Below are 16,226 nucleotides of genomic sequence, written 5' to 3'. Positions count from 1 at the left end.
AATATTGATTTCACTTTTAGTAAAAATCAGTGCATTTTCCATTATTAAATTTTGATAAGTTTGAAAAAAAATTCTTATTCAAATTCAACGTGGTCAATTAAATCAATTATATTATAAGTATAATTTATATGACATATTATTTATTTTATAAATTATGTAATAAGTGTATTACACTAACTATATAATTAATTCAATTTAACTTAAAATTCTTTAGTATACGATGAATATATGATCTAAATCCTATTTATAGTTCAAGAAAAATCTATCATACCCATATACAAACCCTACTCAATGAGTGGATGATTTAAAGTTTAACACTCTAAAAAATATTCTTTTTTTTTGGTTAATTTAAAATTATCGAATCTATAAATTTTCATGTTTACAATACCTAAATCAATTGGTGGGCTCTATGAGGTTCAATATGTTGTAACAGGATTCTAAAATTAAAATTTGGAACAGAGAATCCGATCCGAATTTGGTGTTGGACTCCCTAAGTTTAGCAGAGTATTTTTCTCAAATTATATTTGGATTGATAAATTTGAAAGTATGGATTTTAAATTCCTAGTTGTAATCCTTTTTAATTTGCTTGGACAATTCCAAATTCAAATAATTTCAAATCTTTCACTTTTGAAATTTAAATTATATTTTGTTGAACATTGATGAATTTCAAAATTATATAATATGGAATCATTTTAAATCCTTTTGCCAAATGCTTTTCTCAAATTCAAATTCATTGATCCAAACATCACAAATGACGAACTTTGTGGAATGGGTCGTCTGTATTAATAGAGTTTTGGGCTTGATATAAATTGGACCGTGGTGTCTTTCTTTCCTTTATGCTCAATTGGGCCTGTTTTGGGCTTCATCAGCACATAAACCCTTCTGAGAATAAAAAATATTTTTTAATTCAATATAACTTTTTTAATTATTCTTAATATTTTTAATTACGGAATAAAAAATTAATATGAATTCGTATATATTATTTTATTAAATCAAACATAGGTTGAAGAAAATAAAAAATAAAAATGATGATAATGGAGATCCACGAAGGGATTAAGGCATGAATATTGTCGTGGAGAGCAGAAAACAGCTTCTGAACCGGGTCAACGATGAACCACAGCCAATCATCTTCCATTTGATTTTCAGCCTCTTTTCTCTCTCCCCTTTTCCCATCATTAACAAAAATTACCTGAAATCAATAATCACTGTTGCATTAATCAATCGCAATGGAGAGAACCCCTCTCGACAAGCACAACAGCTTCCGCCAGAACGATCAGACCTCGACGAGTTCGTCTGCTAATGATGGACATTCACGACATTGCAGCGACCATGAAACCAATGATTCTTCGGGTCGGTTCCAGATCGCGCACGAGGTTGATCAGTTCCTGGACGTGCTGTCCGCCATCGAAGACAAGTCATCGGGCTTGGCGGAGGTGCCCGACATCGTCCCTGCCTTCGCCAAGATCATTGAATCGGAGATCGTGATGTACAATTCCGGCGAAGCTAACAGAAAATTCGGGAAGGTGGCTGAGGAGGACTCGTTTTTCATGGAGTCTGTCAGGCGTATTTCCAAATTGACAAATGCGTTGAGTGAGTTCTCGTCCAATACGAACGTCTCGTTGTTGAATCACACGAGCGCGGCGCTGCAACGCGCAATGGCGTTCCTGGAGGATGAATTCCGGGTGTTGTTGGATGGGAATGATCATTGTGATGGTGAGGTGTCGTCACAGAATTTGAAGAAATTCTTGTCCTTCAATTCCAAGCACGATCAGCCCGACCGGTGTGCGGTCCAGCGGGATTCCGATTCCGGGGATTCGGATGAGTATCCGCCGTATCCGGCGGATGCTGTCGCGACAATGCATGAGATCGCGAGGACGATGATTTTGGCGGGGTACGAGACGGAGTGCTATCAGGTGTACTTCTTCTCCCGACGAAATGCAGTCAGGAATAAGATGATCAAGATGGAGTTTGACGTGATTCTGAACATGGATGAGGTGGTGAAAATGTCGTGGGAACAGCTCGAGATAGAGATTTCGCGGTGGATCAACGTGGTCAAAACTTGCACGGAGATCATTTTTCCAGGAGAGAAAAGGCTCGCGGAGTCGGTTTTTGCAGAATCCCCGCCCACCCGCAACAATTTGTTGAGCAACATCGTGCGGATAGTGGTGATTCAGCTCCTCGATTTTGCAGAGGCGACGGCGATGGCGAAGCGCTCGGCGGAGAAGCTCTTCAAATACTTGGATATGTACGAGGCGCTGCAGAACCTGATTCCTGCCATCGACGGCGAATCCTGCCCCGCCGATGTTATGTCAGAGGTGGCCGCGGCCGTCGACCGGATCGGGGAATCAGTGGTGAGCATCTTCTGCGATCTAGAGAACTCGATCAAGAGCGACTCAGCAAGAACTCCCGTCCCGGGGGGCGCAGTGCACCCCCTCACGCGTTACGTGATGAACTATCTAAAATACGCGTGTGAGTACAAAGACACACTCGAGAAAGTGTTCGGGAGGCAAACGGCGTTAGCTAAGAAATACATTCCCCCCGTCTCCAGCAGGCTGTCCGCCCAGGACCTGGAGAAAGAGAGTGAGAGCCCACACAACTTCGAGACGGTGGTCAGCAACACGCCGTTCTCGATCCAAGTGGTGACGGTAATGGACCTCCTCGACGTGAATCTTGATAAAAAATCCAAGCTCTACAAAGACCCATCACTGCGTTGCTTATTCCTGATGAACAACGGCAGATACATCTTGCAGAAGGCAAAGGGGTCACCTGAAATCCGGCAGGTGATGGGCGACACCTGGTGCCGGCGGAGGTCGACGGTAGTGAGGCTGTACCACAAGAATTACCAGAGGGAGACGTGGAACAGAGTGTTGCACTGTTTGAGTCACGACGGGCTGCTGACCAGCGGGAAAGTGAACAAGCCGCTGCTGAAGGAGAGGTTCAAGATTTTCAACACGACGTTCGACGAAATCCACAGAACGCAGAGCACATGGGTGGTAAGCGACGAGCAGCTTCAGTCGGAGCTCAGGATATCGATATCTGCGGTGGTGATTCCGGCGTACCGGGCGTTCGTGGGGCGGTTCCGGCAATACTTGGATCCTGGGAAGCAGGTGGACAAGTACGTTAAGTACCAGCCCGAGGATATTGAGGGATTGATTGAAGGGCTGTTTGAGGGCAATACTAGCTCTATGTCAAGGAGAAAAACGTAGTTTTATTCTCTTTTTTTGTCAAGTGCACATGATTAAATTTATAGATTTAGTACATATTGTGATTTTTTTAAATGATTTAATTTATTTTAGCATTTTTGTTGTTTTTCTTTTTATCCTTCTCTGTATCGTAATATTTTAAAATTCATCCCGTATACTTTTTATTCACTAAATTTTTCTTCGTATGTAATTTTTATCACACGTTCATCTGTTTTATCTAAAATACACCATAATAATAGATATGTTTAATGTCAACGTGTATCATAATTAGTGTCTCCCAATATTGTTCTCACATGTTCTGTGTTGCAAATTCATTATGCAAATCCAATGATATACCTGAACATTTTGAAGCTTAATCTAAACACATGAAATCCATTTAACAAGAAACAATGATATTGTTATTGATAATCCTATTCGAGATCAAAGTCGTCACAGTAAGATACATTTTGTCCTCCAAAATTATTTTAAATGTAATATTTATTCCCTAAATTAACAAATATAATATAACCCACAACTCAAACATAGTTTTTAAAAGAAATGTAATAAAAAAGTGAACAAGTCGCTATCTTTCTAAGTATTATATCGTACCGCAGTTATGTATTAAGTGTTTGCAACATGAATATGCAAATTCATTTATGTCCTAACGGGTTGGGAGGGAAGCATTGCTGATATTCTCGACCAAATGCTTTAAGAGTCCTATTGGTAAATACAGCTAAAATTTATCCAAAAACATTACAAAAGAATTAAATATAACCAACAATTCGTTTAGTGAGCAAAGCTACTATTTGGTGGATGTTCATTTCTTCGATAGGAAAATGTTACTTGTATGACAATGCTATACGAATGGTGATGGCTTCTTGACCTCCATGTAGAGGTGTTAGATATCATCTAAAGGAATGAGATCACAGCGCAATGGGTCCTTAAAATAAAGAGGAGTTGTTCAATTTGAACCACTCTTCAGCTAGGAATGCAACGCACTTTTGGGTTGTTGAAGGTCCGTTGAGGTATTTTGAGGAGTCAATCCTTCTATTTTATCGAAATCCAAAATAGGATAATAATGGTTTGTTGCTTGTCACACAATTTTGTTCGCCGTAAATGCTAGATGACCCACTAGAACTAGAAATTTCTGAGACAACGGAGCCAATATATGATTCTACGGATGAATTTATCTCTACTATAGATACGAACTGGCGTGATGAATTGGCAACATCTATGTATAACGAATGCTTAAACCGTAATGTATGATTGTTAAATTTGAGTTCATTGACATTAGGTCCATTCAGTTTGTACTTTAATTTAAACAGAATTGTACGAGTTTAGTTGTATCTGGAGTTTCTTTAATTGAATGGTTGTATTTCTTATAATTGACTTTTGTTTGGGTTAGATATTATTTATGTTTGTTGCATTTCTCATTTCAATCTTGTTCTCACATTCCTGGATCGTGTATGTGAACTGCTTAATTTGAAAACAATGTGACATGTTTTGAATTTTGAATGCCAATTCATCCCATACCCGCTAGTAAATATAGCTTTAATGATTTTGGAAGTCATGGGATAAGATGAAATTATGAAATTACATCTCAAACCCCAATTTTCAATTTCTAATTATTTGAGATAGTATTCCCCACTCTTGCTAGAAATACAGTTCCAAACAGTGGTGGAAATACCATTTTCAGCATAATAATTCCTATTTTTGGTACCTATAAGCTACACTTGTTCCTTTTTTTCACGTCACATTTAGTACCAAAATCCTCCTTTAGTTGTACACTTTGTTGAACTCTTCCAAATTGATGAGACCAAAACTGGCAATAATCTACCATGAAAACCTAAACAAAGGACCAGACATGAAGTTGTAAGAAAGAGAGATAGAACGAGTAATGCCTAATTAACTATTATAATTTGAAATTTATTTACATATTATAACGATGGAAAATAATTATATATTATAATAAAATAAAGAAATATAGGCAAACTCAAAAATGGACTTACCATTTTCTTTTATCAATATATAAAAGCGAAAATTAAAATTTGAATAAATCAAAAAAGAAATAGTTGTAATGAATTACATCTATACAGAATACTTGAAATTAAGCAAAGGTAAGGATAAATTTTGGCAATATTTATGATTAAAAATTATATATATGTAATGAAAACAATTAGTAGCCGTCATATCATTAAAAAAATAATAATAAAAAGAAAAGGTCTACTCTATAGTATTGTGCATGAACTGCATAGTATTGCTCAATATTTACAGTACTGGGCCTACTGGCCCACTATGTGTATTCACAGATGCGGCCCAACCAGAAGTTCGTAAATAAATAAGAGAAGAAACGACTTTGTTTTAATTTGTCCTTACTAATAAGGAGTTTTTGATTTATTTTCAGGATCTTAATAAATTCAAATTAATGTCAAATTTGTCCTTATTAATGTTTTATAAGTTATACAACTTTATTTTATTTAAACACTTTAAAAAATTAATTTTAAAATTAAAATTTCGCATTTTATAAACTTTATAAAATATATATGAATATATTTATTAATTTTTAACATCTTTATCCAAACACCCAATCTCTTCCCTGTGAGGTACAGTTTAGGCGACGATAATGGGTCAAACACATTTATACAATAATTTAAATCAGAATAAATTACTTCGACGTCTTCCCAAAATTAGGTCTAATTCGGTAAATACTTTATACCCTTCATAAAATTATAAGTATACTTTCTGACAGAGTGTCAATATAATTTAACTCAAATGGTGCACTTGTAAATTTTTTGTTTCTGAATAAGAATTTTACATGTAATTATAATTAAAACATTCATAAAATATACTTATAACTTTACAAAGAGTCGAAAATATTTATATAATTAATTATATACACCAGAACACTAACCACTCCGACTCCGACTCCTACTCCTACCCATAAATAACTGGACTCCCACAGCATAAAATGACGTTGAAATTTTATTGCAACCTACCAAACATAAGACATTGACAGATTTGGTAGCATAATGAAATGCCATTATTGCTACAAACTTCATAGATATCAATATTATTCATTTATTGTACATTCTCCTTTTATTTGATCAAATTTAGTGCGTTGGTGGTAGCATCATAAAGAACTACCAAACAACATTTTTGCCTAAATATTGGAAATTTGTCAAGTTAAATGCAGCAGGCTGTCATCAAATTTTACCCCCGAATCAGGTCTGATCAGATTTGATTTAATTGAGAAAAAATATAATTTTAGTTCTGTAATTTATGGGGGCGGCAATTCGGTTCTGCACAAATTGATTTTCGCTATTTAGTCTTGTAGTTTTAAAATTTTGGCAATTTTTAACCTTTTGACCGGAAAATTGCATGTGACTTGCACATGACCCAATTAAATTGCAATTTTAATCTTATAAGTTACGGGGCGTTGGTGTTTTTAGTCCTATAACTTGGGAGAATTGACATTTTTTGTTCTTTATGAATTTATTTGTAGGACTAAAATTGTAAGTAAGTCTTAATTTTTGGTCAAATTAGCCGAAAAAGGACTACAAATATCAAAATTATAAAGTTACAAGACTAAATTACGAAAATCAATTTGTATAGGACTAAATATGCCACCCTCTTAAATTACAGGACTAAAATTATAATTTTTCCTGATCTAATTATATAATAAGTGTTACACGCTAGTCATGTGATTGTTGGGAGGTGAATCAATCACATAACAAGCTGTATTATATTTACTGTGTGAATTGATTGGATTTGACTAACCCTGATTTGGATAAGAATTTCTACAAGCATCTATGTGAAAATAATAAGGAAGAAATAACAATGCGAACTCCTGAACTTTTAAATGAAGAGCAATTCGATTTTATGACGTGGGAAATAATGAGTTTTTTTGTTTTTCTTTTTTTTTGACGCACCCTCAAAAGATGGGAGATAATAAGCTTCACTTTTAAAAAAATTAGGAATCTTGTTATTAGTTATTTTTAGGTTTTCTTAGTGAAATTTTGTGTCTGCTAATATTTACACAGAATGGCAAAATGCATTGCTCCCAAAATTCATATAGTGGTTATACTTAAATCTGATTCTTGAAAATTATGGGAACAGGAAAATTAAAAAAGAAATGAGCTGAAAAGGCAATAGAGAATGACATGACACAGAGAAATATGGAGTTATTTAATTTTTTATTACTAAAAAAAAGAAAATTATATTAATATATTTATTTTAAATATATTTATATAAATATGACGAGTCGGGATTTAAAATCCCGACTCGCCATTAAAATATTAAAAAAAACAAAAAACGGGGGAGTCAGGAAATTGAATCAATGAATTGGTCATTAACCATCTTGTGACTTATTCACATCACAATTTCTTTTTATATTGATGCAGAATAGGAGGACGATATATTTTGAAAGTATTTAAATTGACAGAAATCGATATTATAATGGTTGAAGTGTATAATTTGATAGTAAAATTTTAAATGATCACAAAATAAGGCGCTAATCACTCACCACTATTTTCATGAGGGGTTACCATTCGTCGCAAAATTGAATCTTTTTTACCTTTGTTCGCACATTTTTATTTTTCAGCACAATTTAGTTAATTTTCATATTTTTTTTGGATAAATTATAATGGGCTTCCTTGAAGTTTATTTTAATTACAAATATTCCCTCGTTATTTAAAAAATTACAAATACCCTCTTATAATAAGCTGTCACAAGGGGGTATTTATAATTTTAGGAAGTATTTGTATATTTTCAAATAATAAAGAGAAATTTATAATTATTATAAATTTGAGCCCGTTATAATTTACTTTTTTTTTTTATTTGTACTGATTGTTTGGGCCTAATATTTAATTATTATTAGGATGTTACAGCATTTTAATAGTTAGCCCGATTCAAAGAGTGTTTGGCCTAGGTTATTCTCTTTTTTTTAAATATCTATAAATTATGTTGTGAAAGTTCATTTAGTAATGCTGCCACTTAAAAATGTGAAATTATACTTTCCTTTCAAAAAAATTTAAAATTATATTTACAGCTTTTTCAGATATTTTTTGTTTACAATTGACCCCCTTTCGTTATGGTTTAAATGAAAAATGCTGACGTTAGCAAAAAAATTACATAAATCTAATGTTTTCCCTTATTTAATATTCTTATGTATATTTTTGCACTTATAAAGGGATAAATATAATAATATATATATATGTGAATAAGGTTAACATTATTACATATTCCTCCTTATAAGTACGAAACTATTGCATGGGATATAAATGTGGAGTAAAAATTCAAAATTTATGTTATTTCTTTGCTAACATTAGCATTTTTTATTCAAACTTTAACGAATGGGAGTTAGGTGTAAACAATTAATGTTCGGAAGTGATGTAAATTTAATTTTAATTTTTTTTAAGAAAAAATATAATTTTGTAGTTTTTAAAAAAATTAAGTGTAATTAACCTTTTTGTTTTTTTTTACGAAAATCAAATTTTTGGAAGATTGAAAGGAGTTGTTCAATTATTCTTTCAAATTTATTACTTGGGCTCCATCACATACTCGCCAATCTCGCTGTTCCAATTATCTTCCTTTTGTGCATGTTAAATCTCCCACACTGCCATTGACAAAGTTCAGGAAAATGACAAATTTATTATCAAATTTCAACCAAAAATAATAATAATAATTAACTATGATTAAAAATAAAAATTATGATAAATACTAATTAATTATAACTGCATAACGACTATTAATCATTATTTCTGCAAGCGATTTCAAAACATTAACAAAAACTATAGCAAATGTTTTGACTATGGTTAAAACCATGACAAACGTTCATTACCTAGGGTTAAAATTTAATTTTTTTATATCGATGTTATTTTATTGTGTTACATAATAATGATTTATCATAAATTTTACAGCATGATCATAATAATAAATGGGATAATTCATTTTTTTGTAGTTCATATTTGCTAAAATATAAATTTTCTTCCATAATTAATTGGTCATGTAATTAATAAAGTGACTTTTTTTAAGAAATGAATAACAACAAATTATATTTAAATTGTTATTTTTTGTATTAATTCTTTATACATATATAATGATAATTTCGTAATACTACAAGCACTAAAAGAGAATTATTATTGGCTACGAGTTTATTATTAATTATATATATATATACAGTAACAAGAATTTTTATTTTATTACAATAATATATTTTAATTTTTTTAGTTATTATTATTACTTTGTAAAATTGTTATTAGTACGAAGTGGTGATAAAAAAAATTGTACACAAAATTCCCACTAAATACAATTAATAATATATATTAAACGACAATCTAGTTACAATAAATAATCATTGTAAAGATATTGTGTCCCCACTGTAAATGTGTCATTAATTGTATTTAGTGATAACTTTATATACAATTTTTGTCACAATAATTATATAGTAACAAGATAAAAATTTTTGTTAATGTATATTTTTAGTGATAACTTTAAAATTGTCATTTGATATCTTGTCAGTAATATCATATTCTTGAAGAAGCGCTCCAAGATAATATGATAGTTGCATTTACATTCCTTAATTTATGGTCTATTTATATAAATTATTTTTATTTTTTAGATAATTACACGTACACTCAAAAAAATATTAATATTATTTATGTATACTACCCTTTCTATTTAAAAAAAAAATTATACATACATTCCAAAAGAAGTCATCATTTCACAAACCACTTCTGGCTTTTTGTTGAACATGAGTAATTTTTATAATTATATAAAGGAATAATTACACTATAGTTCCCTAGAGTTTGAAGTAATTACAAATAGATTTCAAGTGGTTTCAAAGGATTAGTACTCCTGACGTTTGTTTCTGTCTAACATATATGTCATTCTGTTAGTCAAAATTTATCGAATTTATTGATATTATCAAAAAGCTAATGAGAATGAATATTAACCTTTGATTGACTTATATTGATTTATTGCATATCCAATAAATCTTTTATGACTAAACTATCCAATATAAAAATGAGTATATACCTCCTTACATACATTAATGTGTGGAAAAGGGGATAAACGCATTTTGATCCTCAAATATAGTCATTAATACGGTTTTGGTACTCAAAAAATTTAAGGTTCCACTTTTGGTTCTTAAACTTTGATTTTTTTTTTGCACTTTTGGTCTTTTCGTTAATTTTTTCATTAAACTTAACGAAAATTTCATTTAAAGGACAAAAAATCTGCGCTTTTCCTCCCATTTTATGGTGTTTCCCAAGTTGTAATTAAATGCATCCATTTTTTCTATTTTTCTTCAAACTTTAAAGAGAATAAACAAAAATAATAATAATAATAATAATAAGAAACAAATACTAAAATTTATTGAAATTTTTCCTATTATTCAAATTTTTTTTGTTAAGATTATTTATAAAATTTACTAGTTAGATTTATTTTTTTTAATTAATTCTCTTCTAAAGTTTGAAAAAAATAGAAAAATTTGGTTTATTGAATTACAACTTTAAAAGCACCACATAATTGGAGGAAAACAGCAAATGCTTCCACTTTAAATGAAATTTTCATTAAGTTTAAAGGAAAAGTTAACACAAGGACCAAAAGTGCCAAAATGTTAAAATTTGAGGACTTAAACTGCAACCTTAAATTATTTGAGAACCAAAAAATCGCATTAGTAACTATAATTGAGGACAAAAAATGCATTTATCCCGTGTATGAAAAAGTATAAGAATAGTTCGGTCATAAAAGTATTTATTTGACCTATAATAAATCAATCGGACGTGAAGATAAATTTCTTCATCCATTTTTTTTAATATCAATAACTTCCATAAGTTCTAACTTAAAAAACTTATTCATTACACAGAAATAAATATCGATAATATTATATATAATTTTTTAAATTATAAAAATCTACATATAATAATCGTACCAAAAATAAGAAGAAAAGGGTGTAATCAAAAGTTGCAAACGTATTACAAGATGATGCAATGGCAGTGGGGTGCTGGTTGGGAACATAAATACACATCAAATCACCCCATCCATCACTGCTTGCCTTGCAACACAGATGAGATGATGATCACAGATGATACCATACATAAATTTACTGAGCCCCAAACCTTTCCAAAAATTCGGTCAACCCCCACCCTACAAACACCTGCACCCACATCTCTAAAAAGCGGTAAAAAAAGCAAAAAGGGCTGTGGGGACAATAAAGTTATGAGAGTGAGTTTGTTGTCGGAGCCCACCGCCCTCCGCCGCATCCGTATCATCTCCGCCGCCTGTCTCAGCCCCTGCCGTCGTTCACTCACTGCATGCGCAACCCTCTTTTCCGCCTCGAAATTCCCACTTTTGTCCCCACTTTTGGGGTACAAAATACAAATAGCAACAAAATCTTGTTGTGACCTCTCTCCTTTACTCCACTCCATTACATACTCTTACATCACGTACAACAAAAAGTCGGATTTTGCTTTTTTGGGTCGTCAGTTTTCGCCACGTGCATTACCACACTCCTTTTGGGGCCTATTTGCAAATATTTAAATCTTATGACGTCGTCTTTGCCCACGACCATGCATCATTTTCAATGGCTTAAGTTTTATTCTTTTTCAAAATTAAAAAATTCGAGTATTTGTTGTTTGGTTCTATTTTTAAAGTGTCTTTCTTTATTATGGTATACGTTTGATTTTGTAGTTTATAACAAATAAACATAACTTAAAAGGCATTAATACTTCGAAAATGTGGAGTATTTCTTACATTATAAGTTATTACATCTTAAAAGTCCTCTTAAATTTCAATTTTATCTGTCACCACAAAATTTTAAAGTTTGACCACTTAATTAATATTTATCATAATTTTAGTTATGATCAAAATATTATTTTATATTTTTTACTGCCGTTAATATTTTTAGCATCGCTAACATAAACCTAAAATCCACAACAAGCGCGACAGGTCACTAAAATAAATATAATTTTTTATTGTAAGTAATTACTATGGCTAAAAAAATATTATATTCTATACAAATTCACCATGGCTACTAGACGTTGTTTCCGTGAGCGAGATCAAGACATTAATCATAGTTAAAAAATCATGATAAATATTTTTACCATAATTAAAAATCCGGCGACCTAATCCCATTCCCAAAACATACCTAATGTTGAATTTGGGAGTAATCCTCATTGTAAGGTTGCCATCTCATGTCTTCCAAATACTACCACATGCCATCCATCTTAGGGTCTGAATTGCAAGTAATCAGTTCAAACTATGTCATTATCGATCCAAATATGACTGATCCAAATAAAAAAAAAATGCGGACCCTAAGCTTTTTTTGGGCATTTTAACTAAATTCAGAAGGCAGAAATGACATCTCAAAGTTGGATCGACCACATTAGTGCGAAAATAAATGTACTATTAATTGAAGTATATAGCATATACGCCCACCGTGAAGCAACTGGTAGGAAATAAATTAAAATTATTGCAAATGGATTAATTAAACTGAATTAACTTCCATTGGACTATGTTTTTAATTCTATGGATGGCTATAGCTATATAGTTATGACAAGTAGTCTAGGACATTAAAAATTTCTATGTAATAGATATTACTGCTCAGAGCTATGAGAAATGCTTTCCCCATTAGCAATTAATACATGGAACTTAAGTGTGCAGTCCAAAATCCACCACTTTTAATGTTTGGGGTGGAATTACATATGTAGTAGATGGGTAGAAATTTTGGTGTCTAGACATAGTTATTGATCTCTGATTTTTTGGTGCTAATAATATTAATTTGCAAACAGGGCGTTACTGATATCAGTAAATGTGAACATTATAGCAGATGAATAATAATTTATTTTGATTATTGATTTCAAGAGAAATAGGAAATGAGGATTCACATGTATAGAACAAATGTCAGAGGGTTAAATTATGTTATTCTCTGCTGATTTGAGATTGCAATTTCACCTATTTATATAGGTAAAGTACAAATGTCAATAATATAAAATAGAGGAAATAAATTCAAAATAAAATTACATAAATATCATTTAGATATTATTGTGCTTGCACAATTGTTCCCAGATTATCAATACAATTTTGAAACCTGAATATTGTACTTGGGATACAATTATTCGTACAATAATTTACATACGTACTACTAATAACTAAAGTATAAATTAAATCTTAGTATTATATAAAATAGTTAACGCCGTGAAGTAGTTAGTCTCCACTGTTTAAGCATCATTTCATAACCATAATTTAAATAGTCTCCTGCCAATTTTCTTTAGGAAACTAACTGCATGTAGGTCACATTGCCAAAATTAAACAGCCACGTGAATTGCAGGTGGGTTTTTTTCCCTTAATTTCATAACATAAATTGATAAGATGACTGAAAGTGATAATTCATTAAAGTTATGGCACAATTTCGCAAAAAAATTGTAAACAATGAGACTAAGAGTGGATTATAAAAGCAAAATCTAACCGTGGACTAATTCGAAGAAATTCTAACTCCAATCGAATTTGGTCGGATTAAGACCAATTACATGACAAATGTGTAATCACAAAACAAATATATTACAGTTATTTTATAATTAGTTTAATTCAATCAAATTTAATTTTAGTAAGAATTTTTCATACAACAAACTGCTAAATGAGTGTCTTAATTATTTCAATTCGATCAAACCGAACTAATATTTTTGCTTTACTTTATTTTAGTTATTACAACGTCGGCTACTGATGACAAGTGCTCAGCCCAAATTAATATAGTTGGTATGCAAAAGCGTTATTGCCGGTAAGCTATGATGATAAGTCCTCCCAGAATTAAAGTCGCTACAACAGCAACCAGTCCGTACATTGTTTTGTTTTGTAACTAGCAATTAATATATGGAATTCAAAGTATTATAATGTGGAGGGACATATATATCTTAATTTATGCATGTTTATATAACCTAATTTATTGCGTCATACATATGACATATGCCTATTATAAACTTTATTAAAAAAATATTTTAAGAATTAAAATAAAATATTCTTTAATTACGAAGAAATTAAATGTATCTTTTTAATCACGGTTAATTATTTTGATCGAAAATTTAAAAGAAATATCACAAAATACTAATTAATCTTGATTATGATGAATGTTTTTGTCATTGTTAAAATTATGATACATGTCGATTCACAGCAGTCGAAACTTAAAATTTTTGTACTGATTTATTTAATCGTTATTACTGTGTGATTATTAAGCAGGAGTCATTTATAATGTAGAAAAAGATCAAGTCTTTTATAGTGTTAGACCTGATATATATACTACATCAACAGTTAATCACGAACGTTCATCAATTAATTGCTAAAATATTACTATTAAATGATTCTCCTACTTAAGTATAATTGTAGCTTTTAAGATGAAATGGTCGTTTAACATGGTATTAGAGTCAAGCTAGACGAGAGGGTTTGTGTTTGTATCGCATCGCCGAACATTTACAGAAACAAAAGTTCCACACACGTACGCGTGCAATGTTTGCATGTGAGTGGTGCGTTGGGATATTAATATTAAATAAGTACAATATCTAATAATTTAAATTTTTAGATGAATTATGGTGTTTAGTAGAAAATGCATTAAATTAAACATCAATTATATATAATATTTAATTTGTTTATGCAAAATTATTGTAGAGAGAAATTAAAATAAGCGTGATGAGGATGAATGAATGTGGAGTGCAATGCAACTATTGGACGTGTTCAATGTTGTGGTGCAACGTGTGAGAGGACAACTCAGACCACATTAATTAGAATTAAACATAATAAAGAATTAATTATTATTAATATTGTTTGCCAGGTGAGAATTAAAAGCAGTTGGGGTTGGGGGAATTGAAGAGTGAGCAATAACTAACACATCTCACGACCGTTGGAAACATTAAAACATTATAATTAATTATGGGTGTTCCCATAATTAATAATGAAATCAATACGCCACATACATACATGCCCATTTAATTTATACATTAAATACTATGTATTAATACTTAATTCCCACACACACAACACACACTCATCAATTCAATTGAACCCCCCGACAACCAGTACACCCTCAGCCGTCTATCTATATCATACACACAATTACCCATAATTCTACCAACACACTAATTAAATGTTTTCTTAAACAATTTAGTGTGTACGTATGTATACATCCTACGTACCTAATATTAATTAAAATAAATAAATAAATGAGATGATTAAATTCTCCTTTTATGAAATTTGATGTAATTATACGTACACCTCCATGATCTGAAAATCTGAAAAATTATATCTAACACTCGGGGTTTGCTTCTATCTAAAAAATAAGTCATTTTATTAGTGAATGTTCATAAAATTTGTTGAGATTATTAAAATATTGAAAATATATATATATTTACCTCCAGTTGACTTATTACTTATTTATTGCAAGTCACATAAATCTTTTTATGACCAAATTATATTCATATATCTTTACGTGTTAATACATATGAGGAGATTTATTTTCACCATTATAAGGATAGTTAGTCGGGAAAAAAAATTGACCTGTAATAAGTTAGTAATAAGTCAATATACGGTGAATATCAATTTTTCATTTGCATGTTTTGGTTGATATCACCAAATTCGGTGAATTTTTTATTAATTGAGGAAATTAATTATTAGACAAAAATAAATCTTAGAAGTGTTAGATATAATTTTTCAAATTATAAAAAATTTACGTATAATTACATAAATATAAAAGGATGAAACTGTAATTATACCTAAATAAATAGTTTGTAGAATTAATTAAGACAGAAGCCCCGTATAGCCGCCTTACACTTTCAGAGTATGTCTTTCTTCTGTCCCACATTTATGTCCTTCGGCAATATTTTTGCAACCCTTTTAAAGCAAAACCACTACACAACATCCTCTTAGCACGCGTTGAGACAAACATAGACAAATCAAAAACCCCACCCCCCCCCCCCCAACCCACCTGGGGGTACCCCCCCACCACCAACTATATATAATCCCTCACTTCTCATCATTTTCACACATCATCCTCGGACA

At 31.2% G+C, this 16,226-nt stretch overlaps 1 protein-coding gene across 1 annotated transcript; it reads left to right on the top strand.

Annotated features, from left to right (window-relative positions):
* LOC105168453 (exocyst complex component EXO70B1) lies at positions 1,071-3,257 on the top strand. The gene has a single exon (XM_011088542.2). It carries the CDS (start codon positions 1,227-1,229, stop codon positions 3,204-3,206), a length of 1,980 nt encoding a protein of 659 aa, XP_011086844.1. The 5' UTR covers positions 1,071-1,226; the 3' UTR covers positions 3,207-3,257.

This window comes from Sesamum indicum, linkage group LG8 (genome assembly GCF_000512975.1).
Source record: "Sesamum indicum cultivar Zhongzhi No. 13 linkage group LG8, S_indicum_v1.0, whole genome shotgun sequence".
NCBI classification, from domain to species: domain Eukaryota; kingdom Viridiplantae; phylum Streptophyta; class Magnoliopsida; order Lamiales; family Pedaliaceae; genus Sesamum; species Sesamum indicum.
Note: the sequence above shows the minus strand (reverse complement) of the source record. Positions and strands in the feature narration are given on the sequence as shown.